This window comes from Galeopterus variegatus, unplaced genomic scaffold (genome assembly GCF_000696425.1).
Source record: "Galeopterus variegatus unplaced genomic scaffold, G_variegatus-3.0.2 Scaffold2285, whole genome shotgun sequence".
NCBI lineage: Eukaryota > Metazoa > Chordata > Mammalia > Dermoptera > Cynocephalidae > Galeopterus > Galeopterus variegatus.
This window is the reverse complement of record NW_007728396.1, coordinates 148844-168027: the sequence shown is the minus strand read 5'-3', so window position 1 is coordinate 168027 and position 19184 is coordinate 148844. Positions and strand designations below refer to the sequence as shown.

At 35.2% G+C, this 19184-nt stretch overlaps 1 protein-coding gene across 1 annotated transcript in view; it reads left to right on the top strand.

The window, feature by feature from the left end:
• LONP2 (lon peptidase 2, peroxisomal) overlaps nt 1-19184 on the top strand; it is a 108344-nt gene that overhangs the window by 1271 nt on the left and 87889 nt on the right. The window contains exons 2-6 of the mRNA XM_008581159.1: nt 6782-7016; nt 10988-11119; nt 11952-12074; nt 16091-16254; nt 17660-17754. Of these exons, the coding sequence (XP_008579381.1) occupies nt 6782-7016; nt 10988-11119; nt 11952-12074; nt 16091-16254; nt 17660-17754 (749 nt within the window). The remainder of the gene's footprint in view (nt 1-6781; nt 7017-10987; nt 11120-11951; nt 12075-16090; nt 16255-17659; nt 17755-19184) is intronic.

Genomic DNA, 19184 nt, shown 5'->3' with positions numbered 1-19184 from the left:
GCGGGCGGCGCGGCCTCCTCCCGGGAGCCCGGCCCAGGCTAGGGGCGGCCTCCGCGGTTCGGTTCTGCTTCTGCAGCCTTCTCACGTGGAAAATTGGAATGACAGATAGCTGCCCAGTAACCATTAATGAGACAATTCAAGAAGTAGTGGCTGACACCTGGCGAAAAGTCTTTACAATTATCTGCTGCCGTTGACATGTTGACAATTTGGTTTGAATCCCCCCTGCCCCCGCCCCGGTTCTCCTGGGCCTGTGCTTTCTCCCTGGGTGATCTCTCCCTTCCCTTTCCCCTCATTCCTCTGTCTTCCTTTCCTCCTTCCCCGTCTCCCTCATATCATTTTTGTTCTCCGAGACATTCTCTACTCCCACACGTTTTCTTCTTTTCCTGTCTCATTCCTAAACTGCATCGCTCTTCCATTAACTTTTGGGTGCCTTTCTTCCACACTCCCTGCCATCCTCTCCCTCTTCCCCCCAATACTTCTGTTTTCCTTCTTGAAGGGTCTTTCCTTTTCATATATTCCCTTGTCTTCCTTTCTGGAACTTTCCTAGCTTCTCACCTTTGTTCCTTCTCTCATATCTTAATATTTATTTTCTTAGGCCCCAGGCCTACCACTAGATTACCTAACACCTTGGCCCTAGTTGTGTGACTATAGGTGAAATACTTAATCTATGTCTATTTTTTTCTTCATTTGTAATTTGAAAACTAACAACATCTATCCTAAGAGATCTTAGGTGTGTTATGGAGATTAAATCACAGTGTATAATTTGCTTTGCACCATGCTTCACAGATAGCTGTGCTGTCCAGTACTGTACAGTGCATGTGGCTACAGAGCAGTTCAAGTGTGGCTCGTCCAAATTGAGATGCTAGAGTGACCAACTGTCCCACACAGTCTTAGTTTTAGCATCAAAAATCCTATGTCCCAGGAAGCCCCTAGTCTCAGGCAAACAAGGGTGTTTGGTCACTCTAAATGTGTGGCTGCAGCTGTACAATACATACCAGATTCTGAAAAATCTTAGTGTGAAATATTTTGTTGATTAATAGATTTTATATAGGTTAAATGTTGGAATGGTAATATTTTGACTGGAGTTGAATAAAATGCTCAGATTTCACCTGATTTTACTTTATAATGTGGCTACTAAAATGACCTATGTGGCTTACATTATATTTTTATTGAACAATGCTTGTATATAGTATGCTCTCAACAAGTACTGTTAACTTCAAACTCACCTCTCAAGCCCCTGCCTCCCATCCTACCTCTACTTGAGGTGTTTTTCCAATTTAGAACTTCTCCTTCCCCTGCATTTATCTCTTATTTTTAAATTAGGGATTGCTGACACTGAATGGATTTGGGAAAGGTTAGAATTGCCTTATTTTTATTCAAAATCTTGTGTCTGTGTGCATTTTTTTGAGGAGAGTCCATAGCTTTTTTCAGATTCTCAAAGGAAACGAACCTCTCCCCTGCTCTCCTTAAAAAACAAAACAAAACAAAAAACTCCCACCACAACAGCCCAGTATTAGTTCACATTGTAAAAGCCTTGCTTTTTTCAAGTATGGAAAACATTTTGGCTCCCATCTGATTTGCTTTGGTTATTGACTGAGCGGAATTGGACACTTTTCAAGATCCAGTGCTCCTTGATAAATTGTACATGGGTACTTCAAAAAGTTCATGGAAAAACTGGAATTGAAAGATCCATGAACCTTGCCATAAACTTTTTGAAGACACTTCATATTGGATTCTGGTTTCCCTTCATATGACACCACTCCTTAAACTTTACTCTGCTTATTTCTCCCATAATTTTTTGCCTTCTGTGCACAGGCACTTAGTTGCATTTTAAGGCAAGAGTGCTCATAATTAGATTTTTTTGTTTTATTTCTATTGTGCGTATGTATTGATTACTTATGGGTACACTGAATTTTAAAAGTAGATTTAGTCGTATTTTAGGTTTGAGTGACTATTTGTTGGTATTATTCTGGCAAGATTTTGGAGTGTTTTTAATTTCTTTTATGTAAATCCCTCCGAAACAATGACACCTAAATTCTCTTACCTGGAAGTAATCAATCACTAATATCTAGGTAATGTATAATCTGATCCTTGATGTTGGTATTGTTGCCTTTGTTTTAAATGGGTAACAAATGTTAAAATGTAGTCGTTTAAATTAGAAAACATACACTGAAAAGTCTTCATAGAATTCCTGCATTATAAGGACTCACCAGACCAGCTAGTTATCCTAGAAATATTGTTAGCTACTGGAAAAGTCTATGTAGAAAGATTGCACCATATTCCTTGGTATTAGGTCCTGATGTCTTTTTTCTCTAACACGGCCTTTAAAACACTCTTTACTTAAAAACAAACAAAAACTTTAATGATACAAAAATTGAGTTATCCATAGTGTTAGTCTCTTTCTATATACAAATCTCTCCTTTCCCAGTTACCTGCTTTTCCAGAAGGTGGTAGTGGCCCAGAGGGAAGGTGAAGCGCTCTGTTCCTGTCTCTTGTTTCCTTTACACCATCCAGGTGACACTGGCTGTGTCTTCAAGGAGCAGCAGAAGTAATTTGCTCCCCTGTGTTCCTTGCCATACAAAGTAGCAGGGCCAGATGTTGACTTACCTGTGCCACTAACTTTGCTGTTTTGAGCAGTGCCTTCCCTTTCTCCTGTTGGTGTGCAGGCATGTGGCCTGACAGGATCCTTTTTAAAGGAAGAGCTTTGTATGATCCCTGCATTGTAGAATTTGGCTCCATACCATGGCAAGACATCCTGCATTGCTCTGCTTAACTGAACTGTATTTTTAGTGGCTCCTGAGTGACCCATTGTTTTCTTAGAGAAAATGGGTAATAATTTAGCACTCCCTGTACAACATCCTTTCATGCATTTCCTTCTGCCAACCTCACATTGTCCTAACTGCATGGCTTCATTTCCTCGCATTGCTGGTTTCCCACTCCTTCGTTCTTTGTTGGCTTTCTTCTTCATCTGTGAGACCCCAAATCAGGTTCATTGGCATTTGTCTAACAAAATAGTAATGCTTTATATACACAGAGCTTCATAATTTGGATCGATTCTTTGTCCATGTATTACTACTATTTGTATCTATTAGCATTCTTAGGCATTCAAGAAATATTACCTGATAATAGTAAAATTTTTAAATTTAATCTTTTATATTGCAAGTATGTGATACATAGCTCTTCTTAGATTTTCCTAAATCTTCATTTATTCCTCTTAAGGAGGGTCTATCTACAAGTGGCATTTCTTAAATTCAGAAATGGAGCCTTTTCTGTTGTAGAGCTTAGTGCTCTCCCAATAGACTCCTTGTTTCTAAATCATTGTCAGTAATGATAAATTTTGCCAAAAATCATCAAGTATTCAAGAAGATAAGTAGTATGGCACAAGACAAAACCAAAAAGATGTTTCAGTGGCTCTTTCTCAGATATGTATAAATTTTCTTTTGTTTCCAGAGCTTTGGTAGAAGTACGTCTCTTCATTGTCACTAAGATGTAAACATTATAGGTTTGACCCGAATCCATGTATAACTTTTGACTTCACTGAGTGTTTTCCCTGGGGTCACAACCCCGACTCAGCGCTGTACCCACCACCCAGCCCTGGGGTTGGGGTGGAGAACATTTCCTTACTTAAGTAGTAGTTATGCAGTTAAGTACTTAACTAATAGACTACTGTTAGCTAGGCTAATTAACTGTTTAGTTAGGTATGTCATGAATGCAAAATTTTCCGATACATGTATTTTGAAAAATCCAGATATAAGTGGACCTGCACAGTTCAAAACTGTGTTGTTGAAGAGTTTATTGTATATTAAATAATAGCTGGGCTTTCCATTATCTCAGCTATTTAGAAGCTATGTTAATAAGTATTTATTTTTATACTTCTTTTAGATACAAATTCATATTATTCATTTTGGTGGGGAAGAATAAAATTTTGTCATAAAATCTAACTTACAAACACTATTGCTATTAAATATCTTTGTAACCATGGATAAGTAACTTGTACCTTTTTTGAACCTCAGATATTATCACCTTCTTCATAGGGGAGGAATGGGATATATAATGAAGTAATACTTAGGAAAGCCTTTTGTAACTTACAGACATTCTAAACCTATATGCTAGTGGTATTATTAGTCCCCAAATGAGTAGTTTTAAACATAGATTTCACAAAAGGGGCTTAGGAGAGGAGAGGGCAAGCTTCATATTCTTCCAATATGGGCAGAACCGAAGTAGCAGCATTACAGAAAGGACTTGGGAGATTGAGGATTCCAAGAAAATGGAGGCCTTTAAAGTTAAAAAAAAAAAAGGTTGGGGGAAGTGCTTGGCATATAGACCAGTTTTGATATTTACATAATATCCTCATTTTGGAAAACTGCTCTTTTCTTGTAGTGCTGCTTTTAGATATTACCACTTAGAACATCTATCAACTATAGTTGATGGTCCTCAAACACTTTTGAAAATCTTATATAAGTCAATTTACAAATTACATGAATCATACCCATTGTAATCAGACCTTGTTTGGATTAAAATAATACTTTACAGACTCTGAAGATAGATTCCAGTTGAGAGTTTCAAAAATTCTTTGAGCTGTAACAATATCACAGTAATTAAGGTATAAACTTACAGAGCTATTACCTAAAGGCAAAGACACACTCATTTAGATGTATAACTTTGGGTCTGTCCAAAGTCAAAACATTGCTTTTTGGTCATATGTAATAATGCACATATTATAATAGAAAAGCTAGAGTATTTAGAAAGATGACTAACTTGATATGAAGCCTGTTCTGTATCATGGAAGGAAAAGTATTAGATTAATTGAATGTTTTGTTTACTTATTTTTATATATAAAAATCTAGAGCCCAATATGCAATAGAACTTGTCTATTAAAATTAGACATGGCCCTTTTTCACAGTGTGTTTCATCCAAAATGTCTTTCACCAGGTACTCAGTTTCTAGCCATCTATTATTTCACAGATCTAGTTTTTCTTTAAAAGAAGTACATTCTAATTAACTATAAGTGATTTCAAGTAAGAGCCAGTTAACACATTTAAAACCTTTATATATTTTTCTCATTAGAAGAGGCATAGTGTAAATCCAACTTAATCTTTTCAATTTGGAACATCTTTTCACAGTTAGCAAAAGTATTTTATTTGCTTTGTAAGATAACTCACTTTTAATATCACCTTTTATCAGTGATGTAGCCCAAATAATTAAATTTATCTCCTAATCTGGAGGTTTGGATTTGTCTCATCTCTGGTTTCTCCTTGGTTTCTACTTTGTAAACCCCTTAGGCCAGGGATCCGGTTTCTTGTCGGTGGATGTTTCTGTATGCAAACAGAACTGTGAACTATTTCAGCATTGTGTAAACATTGGTGAATATTATCTGCAATGAATTATAATCTGTGGTGATCTGCAATCATTTTAGATATTGCTGTCTTTCTCAGGAAATCTGGTTGGTTTTCAGGAAACGGGATCAATAACCTGCTATTGGTTAGTGATTGAAGAAAAGAAGCCATAACACAAATAAATCAAAGTAATCAATAATTGTGAAATCATTTCAGGTTTTTAAAGTATGCGATGTTTTCTCTCATCACCAAATTATCTTCCTAATTATTTAGCTTAAATTATTGTTTAAATCAGTTTTTGTTCCCTGTACAAATGATATGACTGAAAAGGAAGGATGGATATAGTTCAAAATAAGCTGAGTGGCAGAAGGATGCCGAAGGTTACATATAATCCACAGAGTGAATAATTTATGAGGAAGTAATCAAGAATTCACTGTATGTAAATGTAGGCAAATTCACTGAAATATTCACATCCTGTATTTGTATGTGATTCATATGTTTGAGATGGGCAGGTATAGTATTCTCGTATTACCATTTTCCCAGGGTATCGAAGGCTGTGGTCACTTTATTAGGTTTCTTTTCTGAATTTTCTGAAGAAGATTTTTAAAATTTGGGCTCTGGAAGCATTTTCTGAATGTTGATCTTTGTATTTTGTATAACTTTGGCTTAGTTTGGATGAGACTTCCTTTCTGTGAATAAAGTTTATATCTGACAGTTAATCTGAAATTAAGTCTATGTTAGAATTGTATGTTCGGATAAGGAGCTGAGACTTAAATAAAACTTTTTCAACTACTATTAGGCGAGGTGATTACCACTTAGAAGTAGGTCTATATTTTCTTGAGATGGAGGACATTAGCTCTCCTCAGTCCGTGACAGTGTGTGATCTGTAATGTTTAGCCCCTGCATTTAGAAATTTAGTATCAAAGGCATATATATTGATTCCCAGATTGTGATGGCAGTTTGTGATAAGGTGGACATGTAGAAGTTTTATAGATTACGTAAGAAAACTGGCTTGAGATTATTAGCAGAACTGGTATTGGGACAGAGATTTCTTAAATTGGTTTATGTTGTTTATATTTACATCTATTTAAAAATGTTAATATTTATTCTGGTATAAGATTGCCTTATTCCTAGTCTGGAAAATTAAGCTATATAATTGTCAGCTACTTTTACTTTTATGTTTTTATGCTTAAATAATCCAAATGTTTAGGAACTTCTACACAATTTTTAGAATAGGTGCTAATTATAGTGAGATGGCCTGCTTTGTCACATAGCTGATGGTAGTAACAGACCACATACTGGGTGCCAAATTAAATGGAGAAGTAACTCATTTACACTTTAGATGTTCTTTGTTTTTAATGAATTTCTTGGAAAAGCTGACACTTTTTGAAGTGAGTTTCTATTCTGCCATACTGATTGTAATTCTGATGTTTTGTGTTTTTCAGGATTGGGACAGCTGCACTGGTGGTTCAGGTTGTAGGCAGTAACTGGCCCAAGCCCCACTATACTTTGTTGATTACGGGCCTATGCCGTTTCCAGATCGTGCAGGTCTTAAAAGAGAAGCCATATCCCGTTGCTGAAGTGGAACAGTTGGACCGGCTTGAGGAATTTCCCAACACCTGCAAAACAAGGGAGGAGCTAGGAGAACTATCAGAACAGTTTTACAAGTATGCAGTACAAGTGAGTTACTTTTATTTTTTCCTTAAAACCTTTTTTTCTTTGGTTCTTTTGCTTCCCTGAGATATGATGAATCTGTCGTGTGGTGAAGTTTTAGGGTAGCATATATTTAAATAATTTTGTAATATTTTGTAATACTGCTGCTCCTTGATGAACTTGATGATGGGGTTACATCCCGATAAACCCATTGTAAGGTGAAATTACCAGAAGTTGAAAATGCATTTAATACAGCTAACTTACCAAACATCATAGTTTAGCCTAGCCTACCTTAAACTTACATTAGCCTACAGTCGGGCAAAAAGCATCTAACACAAAGCCTATTTTATAACAAAGTGTGGGTATCTCATGCAATTTGTTGAATAATTTACTGAAAGTGAAAAACAGGATGGTTGTATGGGTCCTCACCCTTAACGTACACAGCTGAAAGTGCCATCATAAAGTCAAAAAATTGTAGTTCAAACCGTCGTAAGTCAGGGACCATTCCTATATTAATTCCAACATGCTTTTGTCTGGGGTTGTACCTAAAGCATTCCAGGACATATTAGCAAACCCTTTCTAAAGTTTTTCCAAAGAGTGTTTCTAGAGCTTTCCTTTTAACTTCCAGTGTCTCCAAACCAGATAGCTATTAAATCTAAATATTTAATGTTAAAAAGTAAAATACTACACAGAAGCTGTTTGCCACTAAAATGTCTAGGCACCAAATTATATAAGTTGTATTGCTTCAGAAGTCAAGGTCACACTGTGAGTAGTGATAACTATGGAAGATGAAGCCCATGATGGACTGATTTCAAGAATGGTTAAAACTTGGATTAGCTAGAATGCTGGGAGGGAAGCACACTTTAGGCATACATTAAATATTTGACTCCTTAATTCTAGTTTGAGTTTTTTGGTTAACTCTAGATGGAACAGAAAGCTCCCCTTCCCTCCCCATTTCATTTCAAACCTTAATGAAATATATTATAAGATTATATTATAAAATGTAGTCTTCTACTTTTCCGTTGATATAATTGGATCAGTGAGGATCAGGTGGTATGTAAAGGTCTTGATTATGAACATCTCTGATCACTGAAAAGTGTGTAGAGCAAGTGTTCACAGCCTATGGTATTTGAACCTGATATATCGTTTGAAGTGACACATTTGTAGTGGGGTGAACAATAATAGAAAAATGGAAAACTTGGAATTTCTATGGGGGCTGAAAGCATTTACTCTGAAGAAAGAAACTGTAGTTTGAAAACTGGAATAAGTGCATATACTGTTTAGGAATGAAGGAGATAGAGGGAGGCATAGAATTTCTTTTCCTTTTCCTGGGTAATGCTCCCTATGTCTTTGTACTTCTACTGGACACAGCTTCATGGCTTCTTTCACTTTGCCTTTTCTTCTTCCCATTTTGAATCAACAGAAACTTTTTAAACATGTAAAGATTTTGTAATGACATCGAAGTAATTTTTAGAGCAAAATCACCATAAATTTTACTACCATCTTATATCTAATTTAATTTTTGCTTGTCTTCTGGTCTTGGTCCATATTCAGTTTAATGTTTTGTTTTCATGTCCATGTCTAATTTTCATATTAAGTACTTTTAATTAAGTACTTTAAAAAATTTCATTGAGTTGGAATTCATAATTTTTTAAACGTTCTGCAAATATTTATTTATTTATTTTTTATTATTAGCATATTCTTTATTACAAATCATTTTTCTTTAAGCCCTTTACCTGACTTGTCCCTCCCCAAACCCCCTCCTTCCCTCCAGAATATCATAATTTTATCATTTCTCTTTTTAGACATTAAGATTTTCTTTCTTTCTTTCTTTTTTTGTTTGGCACCTGGCTGGTACTGGGATCCAAACCCTTGGCCTTGGTGTTACAATGCCACACTCTAACCAACTGAGCTAACCAGACAGCCCTAGACATTAAGATTGTTTCCAATTAATTCTTCTCTTTTATTCCCTTCTACATCTACTTCTACAGCCCGCATCAGTAGATGTCTTTGGTAGCCTCCTATCTCTTTCTACTTTCTTCTATCTTTAAGCTATCCTGTTCACTAAGCCTTTCTAAAAAAAAAAAAAGGTTGGGGGTGCCTTCCCCTTAAATAAAAGACTTTAATGGCTACAGGATGAAGTCCAAATTTCTTGTATAACATTAACGTTCTTTGCAACTTTTCTTAGGCCTGTGTATCTTGCCTCAACTGTGTCAAAGACTTCACATCTTGTTATTTCATGTCTATTATTTTTGCCTTCTGGTCTCTGCTGGAAGTGCTCTTCCTTCTCTGAATTTTCATATAGTTTCCAACTCCTGTAAGCTGTTAGTGCTCATTTCTCTGTGCCTTGACAGTCCTTTATACGTGTCATTTAGTATAATGTTTATCACATTGTATTGAAATTTGTTTTATAGGTCTGTTTTCCCTACCAAATTTGAACTGATCCCTGCTTTAGCCATCCTGTATTGAGCAGTATATTGTGTCTGGCAAATAGTTTGTATTCAATAAGTGTTAGGAGAATGAGTTTGAACTGTTTCATTTTCTCAGGATGAATTTCTAGGAGCAAGGGTCTTCAAATTTTATTATTTACTGTTCCCACCTGAACAGCTTGATAATGTACTTTAATTCCCTTGATTCTAAGCAGGCAATGGGTAGGTTCCTGAATTATAATGTTTTTAGAGAGATTTGATTATTACTGGCATATGAAATCGTCTTAGAATTGACTAAATGGGATTTGGTGCATCATTTGTGAATTAGTATAAGCTAAGTTTCTCTGTGTTAACTGCTCCAAAATCTTGGTCACATAACATAACATCTGTTGCTCTTGCTTCATTTGTAAAACTCATGAATGTGGTAATCTGCCTATTAGAGTCACTTAGGGACCCAGGTAGATTAGCAATTCATCTCAAGACATGCTTCCCTTATCACTGAGGCAGGAGAAGGAAATGTGGCAAATCTTTCAATGACTTCTAATGCTTTTTCCCAGAAGGAACTGTTACTTCCCTTCTTATTTCTTGGGTCATAAGACTCATAGCCATATCTGTATTCAAAGGAGGTGAGAAAGAGCAGTCCTGCCATGAGCCCAGGAGAAAAGGGGAATGTTTGTGAATAGCCCTAATAACTATCACAGTTACTGAAAGCTTACCTTAGGCGTAATCTCTCTTAATTCCAGGATATACCCTGTAAGTTGTTTTTCTAAAAATCACATGCAGGCAGTTCTCAGATTCTAGTTAGTCCAAATGTTATACTAAAAATAAGTATTTCAGTTCCTGATGGGTTATCATAATAGCATCAGCTATGTTAAATTTGCAGAACTGATAATTATATTGTGATTATGTAAGAGGATATCCTTGTTCTTAAGAACAAGGGTCATAATGTGTGCCACTCACTCTCAGATATTCAGCAATAATAATTGTGTATGTATGTAGAGTGAGAGAAAGCAAATGTGGCAAAATGTTAAGAATTGGTGAATCGAGAAGGAAGGATATAAAGGAATTCATTGTACTATTCTTGGAAACTTTCTATAAATTAAAAATTTTTATAGTATAAAATTACAAATAAAATCATAGCAAAATTTGCAGAGCCTTTTATAAACGTTAGTATTTACCACTTTTGCTTTTCATTGTGATTGACGTTTTGAAAGTACTTCTCTTTTCCTCCATAGCCTGTAAAATGGCTCAATTATTTTAATCAGTGATCTTTCAGAAATAAAGACTGAGCCCCAAACATTAAACCTACATGCAAATATGATTTTTTAAATTTACAGATAATGCCAGATTTTATTAAAACGTTTTTTTTTTCCTCTAGTTGGTTGAAATGTTGGATATGTCTGTACCCGCAGTTGCTAAACTGAGACGTCTTTTAGATAGTCTTCCCTTTTAATCAGTGATCTTTCAGAAATAAAGACTGAGCCCCAAACATTAAACCTACATGCAAATGTGATTTTTTAAATTTACAGATAATGCCAGATTTTATTAAAACGTTTTTTTTTCCTCTAGTTGGTTGAAATGTTGGATATGTCTGTACCCGCAGTTGCTAAACTGAGACGTCTTTTAGATAGTCTTCCCAGGGAAGCTTTACCAGACATTCTGACCTCAATTATCCGAACAAGCAACAAAGAGAAGCTCCAGGTACAGTGTTCTCTTCTTGAATGCCATTGCCTTATCCCTTTTTATTTAGAGTAGATAGTGAGTATCTTCAAGAAAGAGATACTGGAGACTCAGAGAAGTAATTAAAATGCTTTTACATTTAAATTGACTTCCAAAAGTGAGTATTTTATGTTTTTGCTTACACAAGTAGCTCTTTTATTTGCACAATCAATATCAATAGTTGGCCAACTTATAGAAAAAGTTAAAGCGGAGAATCATAAAAAGGGTAAATATTTAATTTAAGTTAAATATGTAAACATACTTTGTCTCACCATTTTTAAACATGTGGAGTTATAGTCTTTCCCTTGTGTATGGGCCTGCTATGTTAGAATCCTTCATGATGTTTCTTATATAAATCACACCTATGATGCATTGTGTATGATTTTCAGTTTTTATTTCTTTAAAATTAAATGAGTTTTAAAGACACTTGAAAAATGAACCAACTGTAGAATCTTAGATTTTCATGACTTAATCTCTAAACTATAAAACTATAAGTTTTCTTGCACATTTATTTTTATAGACTTCAACTGTGTGTTTGGTTCTGGATCTTGGAACACACAGCTTCATTTTAAATGAAAAACCAAGATCCCTTTGTTTATGTCTTTTTTAGGATTCCCATATTCATCTCAAACAATCCTGCTGATTAATATACTTAATTTGGTTGTGTCAGCCATAGTGTAGCTTTGACTACTGATAGGAATTGTTTTCATTTTATTGTTTGGGTTTTTTTGGCTGAACAGTTTAAGTCATGGCTCTGATTCCCTGTTTTGGAGCAGGTATTTCAGAGAAATTCTATTGACTCACATTTCCTTAGATTTTAGATGCTGTGAGCCTGGAAGAGCGGTTCAAGATGACTATACCCCTGCTTGTTAGACAAATTGAAGGCCTAAAATTGCTTCAAAAAACCAGAAAACCCAAGCAAGATGATGATAAGCGGGTAAACATATTTTAATCCATTTTTTCAGGTTTTATGTGCTGTGAGATTCAGTTTTTTTATGAAGAAAATTGAGGTGAATAAAGAAAGAAGAAAAAAGTTCATTGTCTCTTACCACTCAAGTTACTGATAAAATTTTGGTGTGTGTTTCTCTCTTGTTCCTTTCCATGCCTGGATTTTTTTTTATTTTTCATTTTTCTTTTTAATTAACTTATTATTTTTTTTTTCCTTTTTGGCCGCCGCACTCCCAAGCGGCACACCGTAGCAGTGCGCCACTGGGCCGGCCCTAACTTATTTTTTTTAGCACGTAAGCATTTTCTCATTTTTTTGTTTTGGTAATCATTTCCTAAAGGGATAATTTACTGTACCATTCCCCTTTTGGTTAAACATTGTGTGCTGTTTCCAATGTTTTTCATATTTAAAAAATTAGCAAATAACTATGATGAGTGTCTTTGAATATAACATTTTTTTTGCTATATGTAGTATTAAGAATGTAATACAAAATTGATTCCTAAAGAGACTGTATGTTGTGCTGTAATTTGATGGACATTTTTGTTTTTAACTTATAAAAGTTTTAATTTTCAAGTATTAAGAATGTAATACAAAATTGATTCCTAAAGAGACTGTATGTTGTGCTGTAATTTGACGGACATTTTTGTTTTTAACTTATAAAAGTTTTAATTTTCTTGTAGTAAAATTCTTAGTCTTTTCCTGTCTTCTATCCTCTACTGGTTCAATAAATACCCACTTTCACTTTAGTTTTTCTTTAGTTGATTTTTTAAAAAGTGCTTAACTCTTTAACTCATATATTATTTATTTTGCCCAGTCAATGAGGTAAAGACAACAGTTTTATTTTTCCTCAAATAGCTTTATGTTTGACTCAATGCCACTTATTAAGTAATCCTTCCCTTCTCCATTATCACACATTACAGGTATGTATATGATGGGGTCTGTTTGAAGTCTGTGTTGAGCTGTTGAGTTTATTGTTTTTATATCTGGGCAGAGTTAAGATTAGGAAGGTAGATTTGATGTGGACAAGATGTGGAAATGGCAGTTGTCTAAAGGCTGTTGGAGATCCAGAACTCTGACTTAAGTCAGAGTTTGAGAATAATGGTAGAGATTTGGTGGTCATCAGCACAGAACATGTTTGTTCATCAAAGAGAGCACAGTGTAGTGAAAGAAGAGCAGAAGTGAAGGACTCCATCTGGTGGGACTAGAGAAAGGGCAGCAAAATAGGCTGAGGAGAGTGAGGAAGGAGAGAGGAGTAGTGATCACCATGCTGGTGTTTAATGTTGCAGGACACCGTGCTGTTCAAAACCAATACCAGAGTGGCAGTACTAATTTACATTCCCACCAGCAATGTATAAGCCACTATGCAAAACAGTTTGGAGGTTTCTCAAAAAATTAAAAGTAGAATGCCCATGTGATCCAGCAGTCCCACTACTGGACAGCACAGTATACAGTCCCTTTAGGAAACAATTTTGTATTATGTTCTTAATACTACATGTAGTAAATAAAACTTATACTCAAAGACACTCATCATAGTTATTTGCTAATTTTTGTTACTTATTTTTTTCCTTTGGATATCCCCATATCTAAACATAGCCAAAACATGGAATCCAGCAAAGTATTCATCAAGAGATGGATGGATAAGGAAAATGTGGTATATTTACACAATAGAATACCATTCAGCCATTAAAAAAAAAAATCCTATCATTTGCAGCAACCTGGATGGAACTGGAGATAATTATGTTAAGTGAAATTAGCCAGGCACAGAAAGAGAAATACCAGATGATCTCATAGAAGTAGAGAATAGAATAGTGGTTACCAGAGGTTGGGAAGGAGGGGGTGGGGAGAATGGGGAGAGTTTGGAATAGGTACAAAGTTACAGTTAGACAGGAGGTGTAAATTCTAAGGCTCCATTACACAGTAGGGTGATTATAGTTAGTAATATATTGCATATTTCAAAATAGCAAGAAGAGAGAATTTTGAATGTTCTCACCACAGAGAAATGATAATATCTGAGGTGATGGATAAAGCAATTACCCTAATTTATTATGCATTGTATACGTGTATAGATATATTACACTGTATCCCATAAATATGTACAATTAATTGGGTGTGGGACACGGGATATAATTGCAATTTGTGGTAATGGGCATGCTGCCAGTATGGATCTGGCCATCACATCTTGGGCACAAGTGGTGACAGCTTTGTACTCCATGAATATTCATTCATAATCAATCAATTGGTAAATTGAATTAAAAAGAAAAACCAGAAATCTGAATTATTTCTGGCCTGAGATTAGATCAATAACTCAGTTTTTCATTTTGTGCAGAAAGACAAGCCCATGTACAATGCATTTGGAGTCACAGAAAACTGCAGCTTATTATCAGTAAAGGTTACCATCACTTAAAAAGAAAGTTGTTCAGAAGTACTCTAGAAGGTGATCAAACAAGAGATGGTCGTTTGAAAATGTAGAAATCTGGGCCGAGCCCCTGGTGCACTCGGGAGAGTGCAGCACTGGGAGCGCAGCAGCACTCCCACCACGGGTTCGGATCCTATATGGGGATGACCGGTGCTCCCACAGCGCTCACTGACTGAGCGCGGTGCGGCCGGTCTCAAAAAGGACAAAAAAGAAAAAGAAAAAAGAAAATGTAGAAATCAGAGGATAATGCAGCACTGGGAGCGCAGCAGCACTCCCACCACGGGTTCGGATCCTATATGGGGATGACCGACTGACTGAGCGCGGTGCGGCCGGTCTCAAAAAGGACAAAAAAGAAAAAGAAAAAAGAAAATGTAGAAATCAGAGGATAATATTTGGAGTTAGCCTAAACTGTCTCCTTGTTACCTCCTGACTAAGTTGAAAAGTGCTATTTTAGCAGTCATGGGAAAAAAACGCGTAAAAGAATGCTTTTGTCTTACCAGTGAAATCATTGACGTGCTTTTTTTAATCTCACTTAAAAAAATTGTTTTCAGGTTTTTTTACTTTAAAATATTTTATTACGTATATCTACTAATGACATATGAGAATAAAAGTGTATATTTAAATTCACTTTCATAAAATTACATTTTAATTTACTGCTTTATGTTTTAAACTTTATATTTGAATGTCTTGAATAGTTATTTTTACAGGTTAAAAAAAATTTATTCTGGAGGTGTTTAAGTTAAATACCAATATATCATCATGTTCTGGTAGTGGTTGAAGTTCATTCATGACATTAATGAGGTGAGAATTTTAAAGAGCACATAGTTTTAAAATATGGTGGAGAGGTCATGGAGAAAGAGAACAAATAAAGGCCACATGACTTGGCACAGAAAATGGTTATTAGGTTTGAAAGAACAATTTCAGCATTATGGGGACTGAAGCCAAAGGCTCACTGAAGTGATTGCTTTGGAAGGTGTAGTGGTCGTTATAGGCACTCGTTGGAGAAGCTGAACATAAAAAGGGAAAGTAAATAATGTGATAGTTAACTGGAAGGGACTATTGGTAAGATAAAATATTTTGAAAGGGGGAAGACTTTTTTATGTGTTGAAGACAGAGAGGATAAAGCCAGTGGTGGAAAAGTTGAAGATGCTAGAAAGAAATTTTGTAATGTAGGAGGAAAAATGGAATTTATTCAATTGCCAAATGGTAAATAGTAATGTAAATCAAGAAAATCGGTAAGTAGTAATGTATATCAAGAAAATAGTGGCTGTAGTAGTAGCTCAAAGAAAGATAATTCCTAGATGTTTTAATTACTTGTAGTAGCCAGTTTCATGAATTTTTTTTTCTCATGCAAGTGTTATTATAAGCATATACCAAAGAATCATGTCCCCCTTATGTTGAGCTACTTTTAAAATTCTGCTTCCTCCATATGTGCATCTGCCTCTTCATTATTCTGAACTTTAGTTCCTAAAGACGTAGATTGTAGCAATAAAATGTTTATTCAGTACCAGTCATAACCTTATGAGTAGATAGGTACTTTATTTCCAGTTTATTTTGACTTATGGTTTTGCATCTCTACTTTCTACTTTAGGTAATAGCAATACGCCCTATTAAGAGGATTACACACATCCCAGGTACTTTAGAAGATGAGGATGAGGAGGAAGATAATGATGACATTGTCATGCTAGAGAAAAAAATACGAACATCCAGTATGCCAGAGCAGGCCCATAAAGTCTGTGTCAAAGAGATAAAAAGGTAAATTGTAGAAGCATTTATTCATAAGTGTTTTCATTTTGCTTATTAAAAATTGTTGCTCATGGAAATTTGATTCTGCTACTTTTGGATCACAAACCAAAAGTTAAGTCATTTGTTTTATATCCGCTGATCTTTCTACTTCTCTTATGCTTAATATACTCATAGACCACCCTATTCATTTTATATTTCCTTTTTTTTTTGGCAGCTGGTCAGTATGGGGATCTAAACCTGTGACCTTGGTGTTATAAGGCTGTGCTCTAACTACATCTTACATTTCCATTGCCACCTCTTATCTTTCATGACTTTTCTAATTCTCAGCTTATACCTTTGATCTGTGGGATGCTTTACCCTCTTACTTTATTCCTCAACAAGAATCTAATTCTTGAAACATTCTTAATATCCTGAATTAACAACACCACTTTCGCTAATCTTTTTCTCAAATACTGAGGATAAATCATACAGCTTCCACTTATAGTATGCTGTTAAGTGTTATAACGATTGTAGCTGCTTTTTCATTGTCTGAAAGAATAGAGTGTATTTCTTTGTTTAGACATAATGTTTGTTCAGTTATCATTGTGTTCTTCACATGTCACTATTTTCTTTTTTGGATAAACTCTAGAGGGCAGGGACTGTCAATTTCTCCTTGTACCTTAAAAAGTACAGGGAAACCTTGATGACAAACCAGGACATATGGGTTGATTGCATTTTCTGGATAACCTCAGCGTTAAAAGAAAACCATATTTTCCTTTACATACTTTCGACTTTATAACTGTGTTGCATTTTCTTTTATTATAATGAACCTGCATGAATACTAAGTAAAGATTTGACTTTCTGAGGTTCATAATTAAGAACATTAGTAAATGTAGTTGGGGGATATTTAATACTAACTCTGACATTAGTTAGTAGATGTAGAGCATCTACTGTGTGCAGAACACTTTGCAGAGCACTGCATATGTTATGGAAGTTGCATTTTTTTAATTAAATAGCTCATGTTACCTTGCTTTTGTGAGCAGACCTCATCTCTGATACAAGAAATATACATAATTGTGTTATGCGTGGTTAGGCACTTAAAGTTTATTGTGATAAGTAAATCAATGGACATGTGTAACTTGAGCCTCTCCCTATGAGCTCAATAGGGGCAGATACTGGTGAGGTCATATTTCCAGGATAGAATCAGATAGTTTTTCCCCCCCAGTTTGCAAGTATCTGTTTTATTTTGTTTTGTAAATACATTGCAAAACAAAATATACTTTTCATTAACTAGATATTTTAAAACTTTTTCAGATTTGTTGAACAGAGTGTTCATGATGTATCTAATCAAGAAAAGGAGAGGTGGTTGATTTTTCTGTTATTATGGAATTCTTCTATGTTCTTGAACATGTTTCTATGTATTCTTTCCCCACAGACTCAAAAAAATGCCTCAGTCAATGCCAGAATATGCTCTGACTAGAAATTATTTGGAGCTTATGGTGGAACTTCCTTGGAATAAAAGTACAACTGGTGAGCCACAAAATATACCTTTTTTGCAGTCTAATTGTCACTCAGAAAGTTCATACAAAATTCTTATATCAAATGTTTCCCATTGATTATAGCTGTTCAATTATTTTTATTTTTAATTTTTTTAAACCACTTTATTGAGGTATGATTGGCTTATAAAAAGCTGTACATATTTAATGAATACATCTCGAGTTTTAGTGTAAGTATACACCCATGAAACCCTCACCACTGTCGAGGCCGTAAACATATCCATCACCTTTCAGAGTTTCCTCCCACCCCTTTTATTATTATAATTATTGGTTTTTCTTTTGATGGTGTTGGTAATAACACTTAGCATCTACCTTCTTAGCAGATTTTAAGTATGCTATGCAGTATTGTTAGCAGTAGGCTCTGTGATTTATAGCAGATCTCCAGAACTTGCCTAACTTTATCTTGTGTGACTGAAACTTTGTACCCCATCACCCTCCATTTTTCTCTGCCCCCAGCCCCCAGCAGCCACCATTCTACTCTCTGCTTCTATGAGTTTGTCTATTTTAAATTCCACATATAGTGAAATTGTGCAGTATTTATCTTTCTGTCTGGCTTACTTCCCTTAGCATCATGCTCTCACATCCATCCATGTTGTTGCAAATGGCAGGATTTCCTTTTTTTAAGGAACTTTAAGTTGAACCTTCAGAAGGAGAGAACAAAACTGTGGTGACTAGAAGTGGGAAAGGGGAGGAGGATTAGAGAGAAATTGGTTGATAGACACAAGGAATGATTATGTTTTGTAATGATGAACATGTTAATTATCCTGATTTGATTATTACACATTGTAAACGGGTATAGAAATTCAACTCTAGACCCCACAAATATATATAATCAATTATGTTTGAATACATTTTTTTTTTTTTTAAATTTTTGATGGTTTTCCAGCCCGAGGATCCAAATCCTGATCTTGGTGTTATTAACACCACACTCTAACCAGCTGAGCTAACTGGCCAGCCTGGATTTCTTGTTTTTTTTAAAAAGGCTGAATAATATTCCACTGCATATATAAAACCACATTTTCTTTATTCATTTTCTGTCAGTGGACATTTAGGTTGTTTCTGTATCTTGGCTATTGTGAATAATGCTGCAGTGAACATGGGAGGGAGTGCAGGTATCTCTTTGACATAATGTTTTCATTTCCATTAGCTATATACACAGAAGTAGGATTGCTGGATCATATTGTAGTTCTATTTTTAAGTTTTTGAGGGAACTCCGTATTGTTTTCATAATGTCTGTACCAATTTACATTCCCACCAACAGTATACAAGGGTTTCCTTTTCTTCGCATCCTTGCTATCACTTGTTATCATTTGTTTCTTTAATGAGGATGACCATCCTAACAGGCTTGAGATGATATCTCATTGTGGTTTTGATTGGCATTTCCCTGATGATTAGTACTGTTGA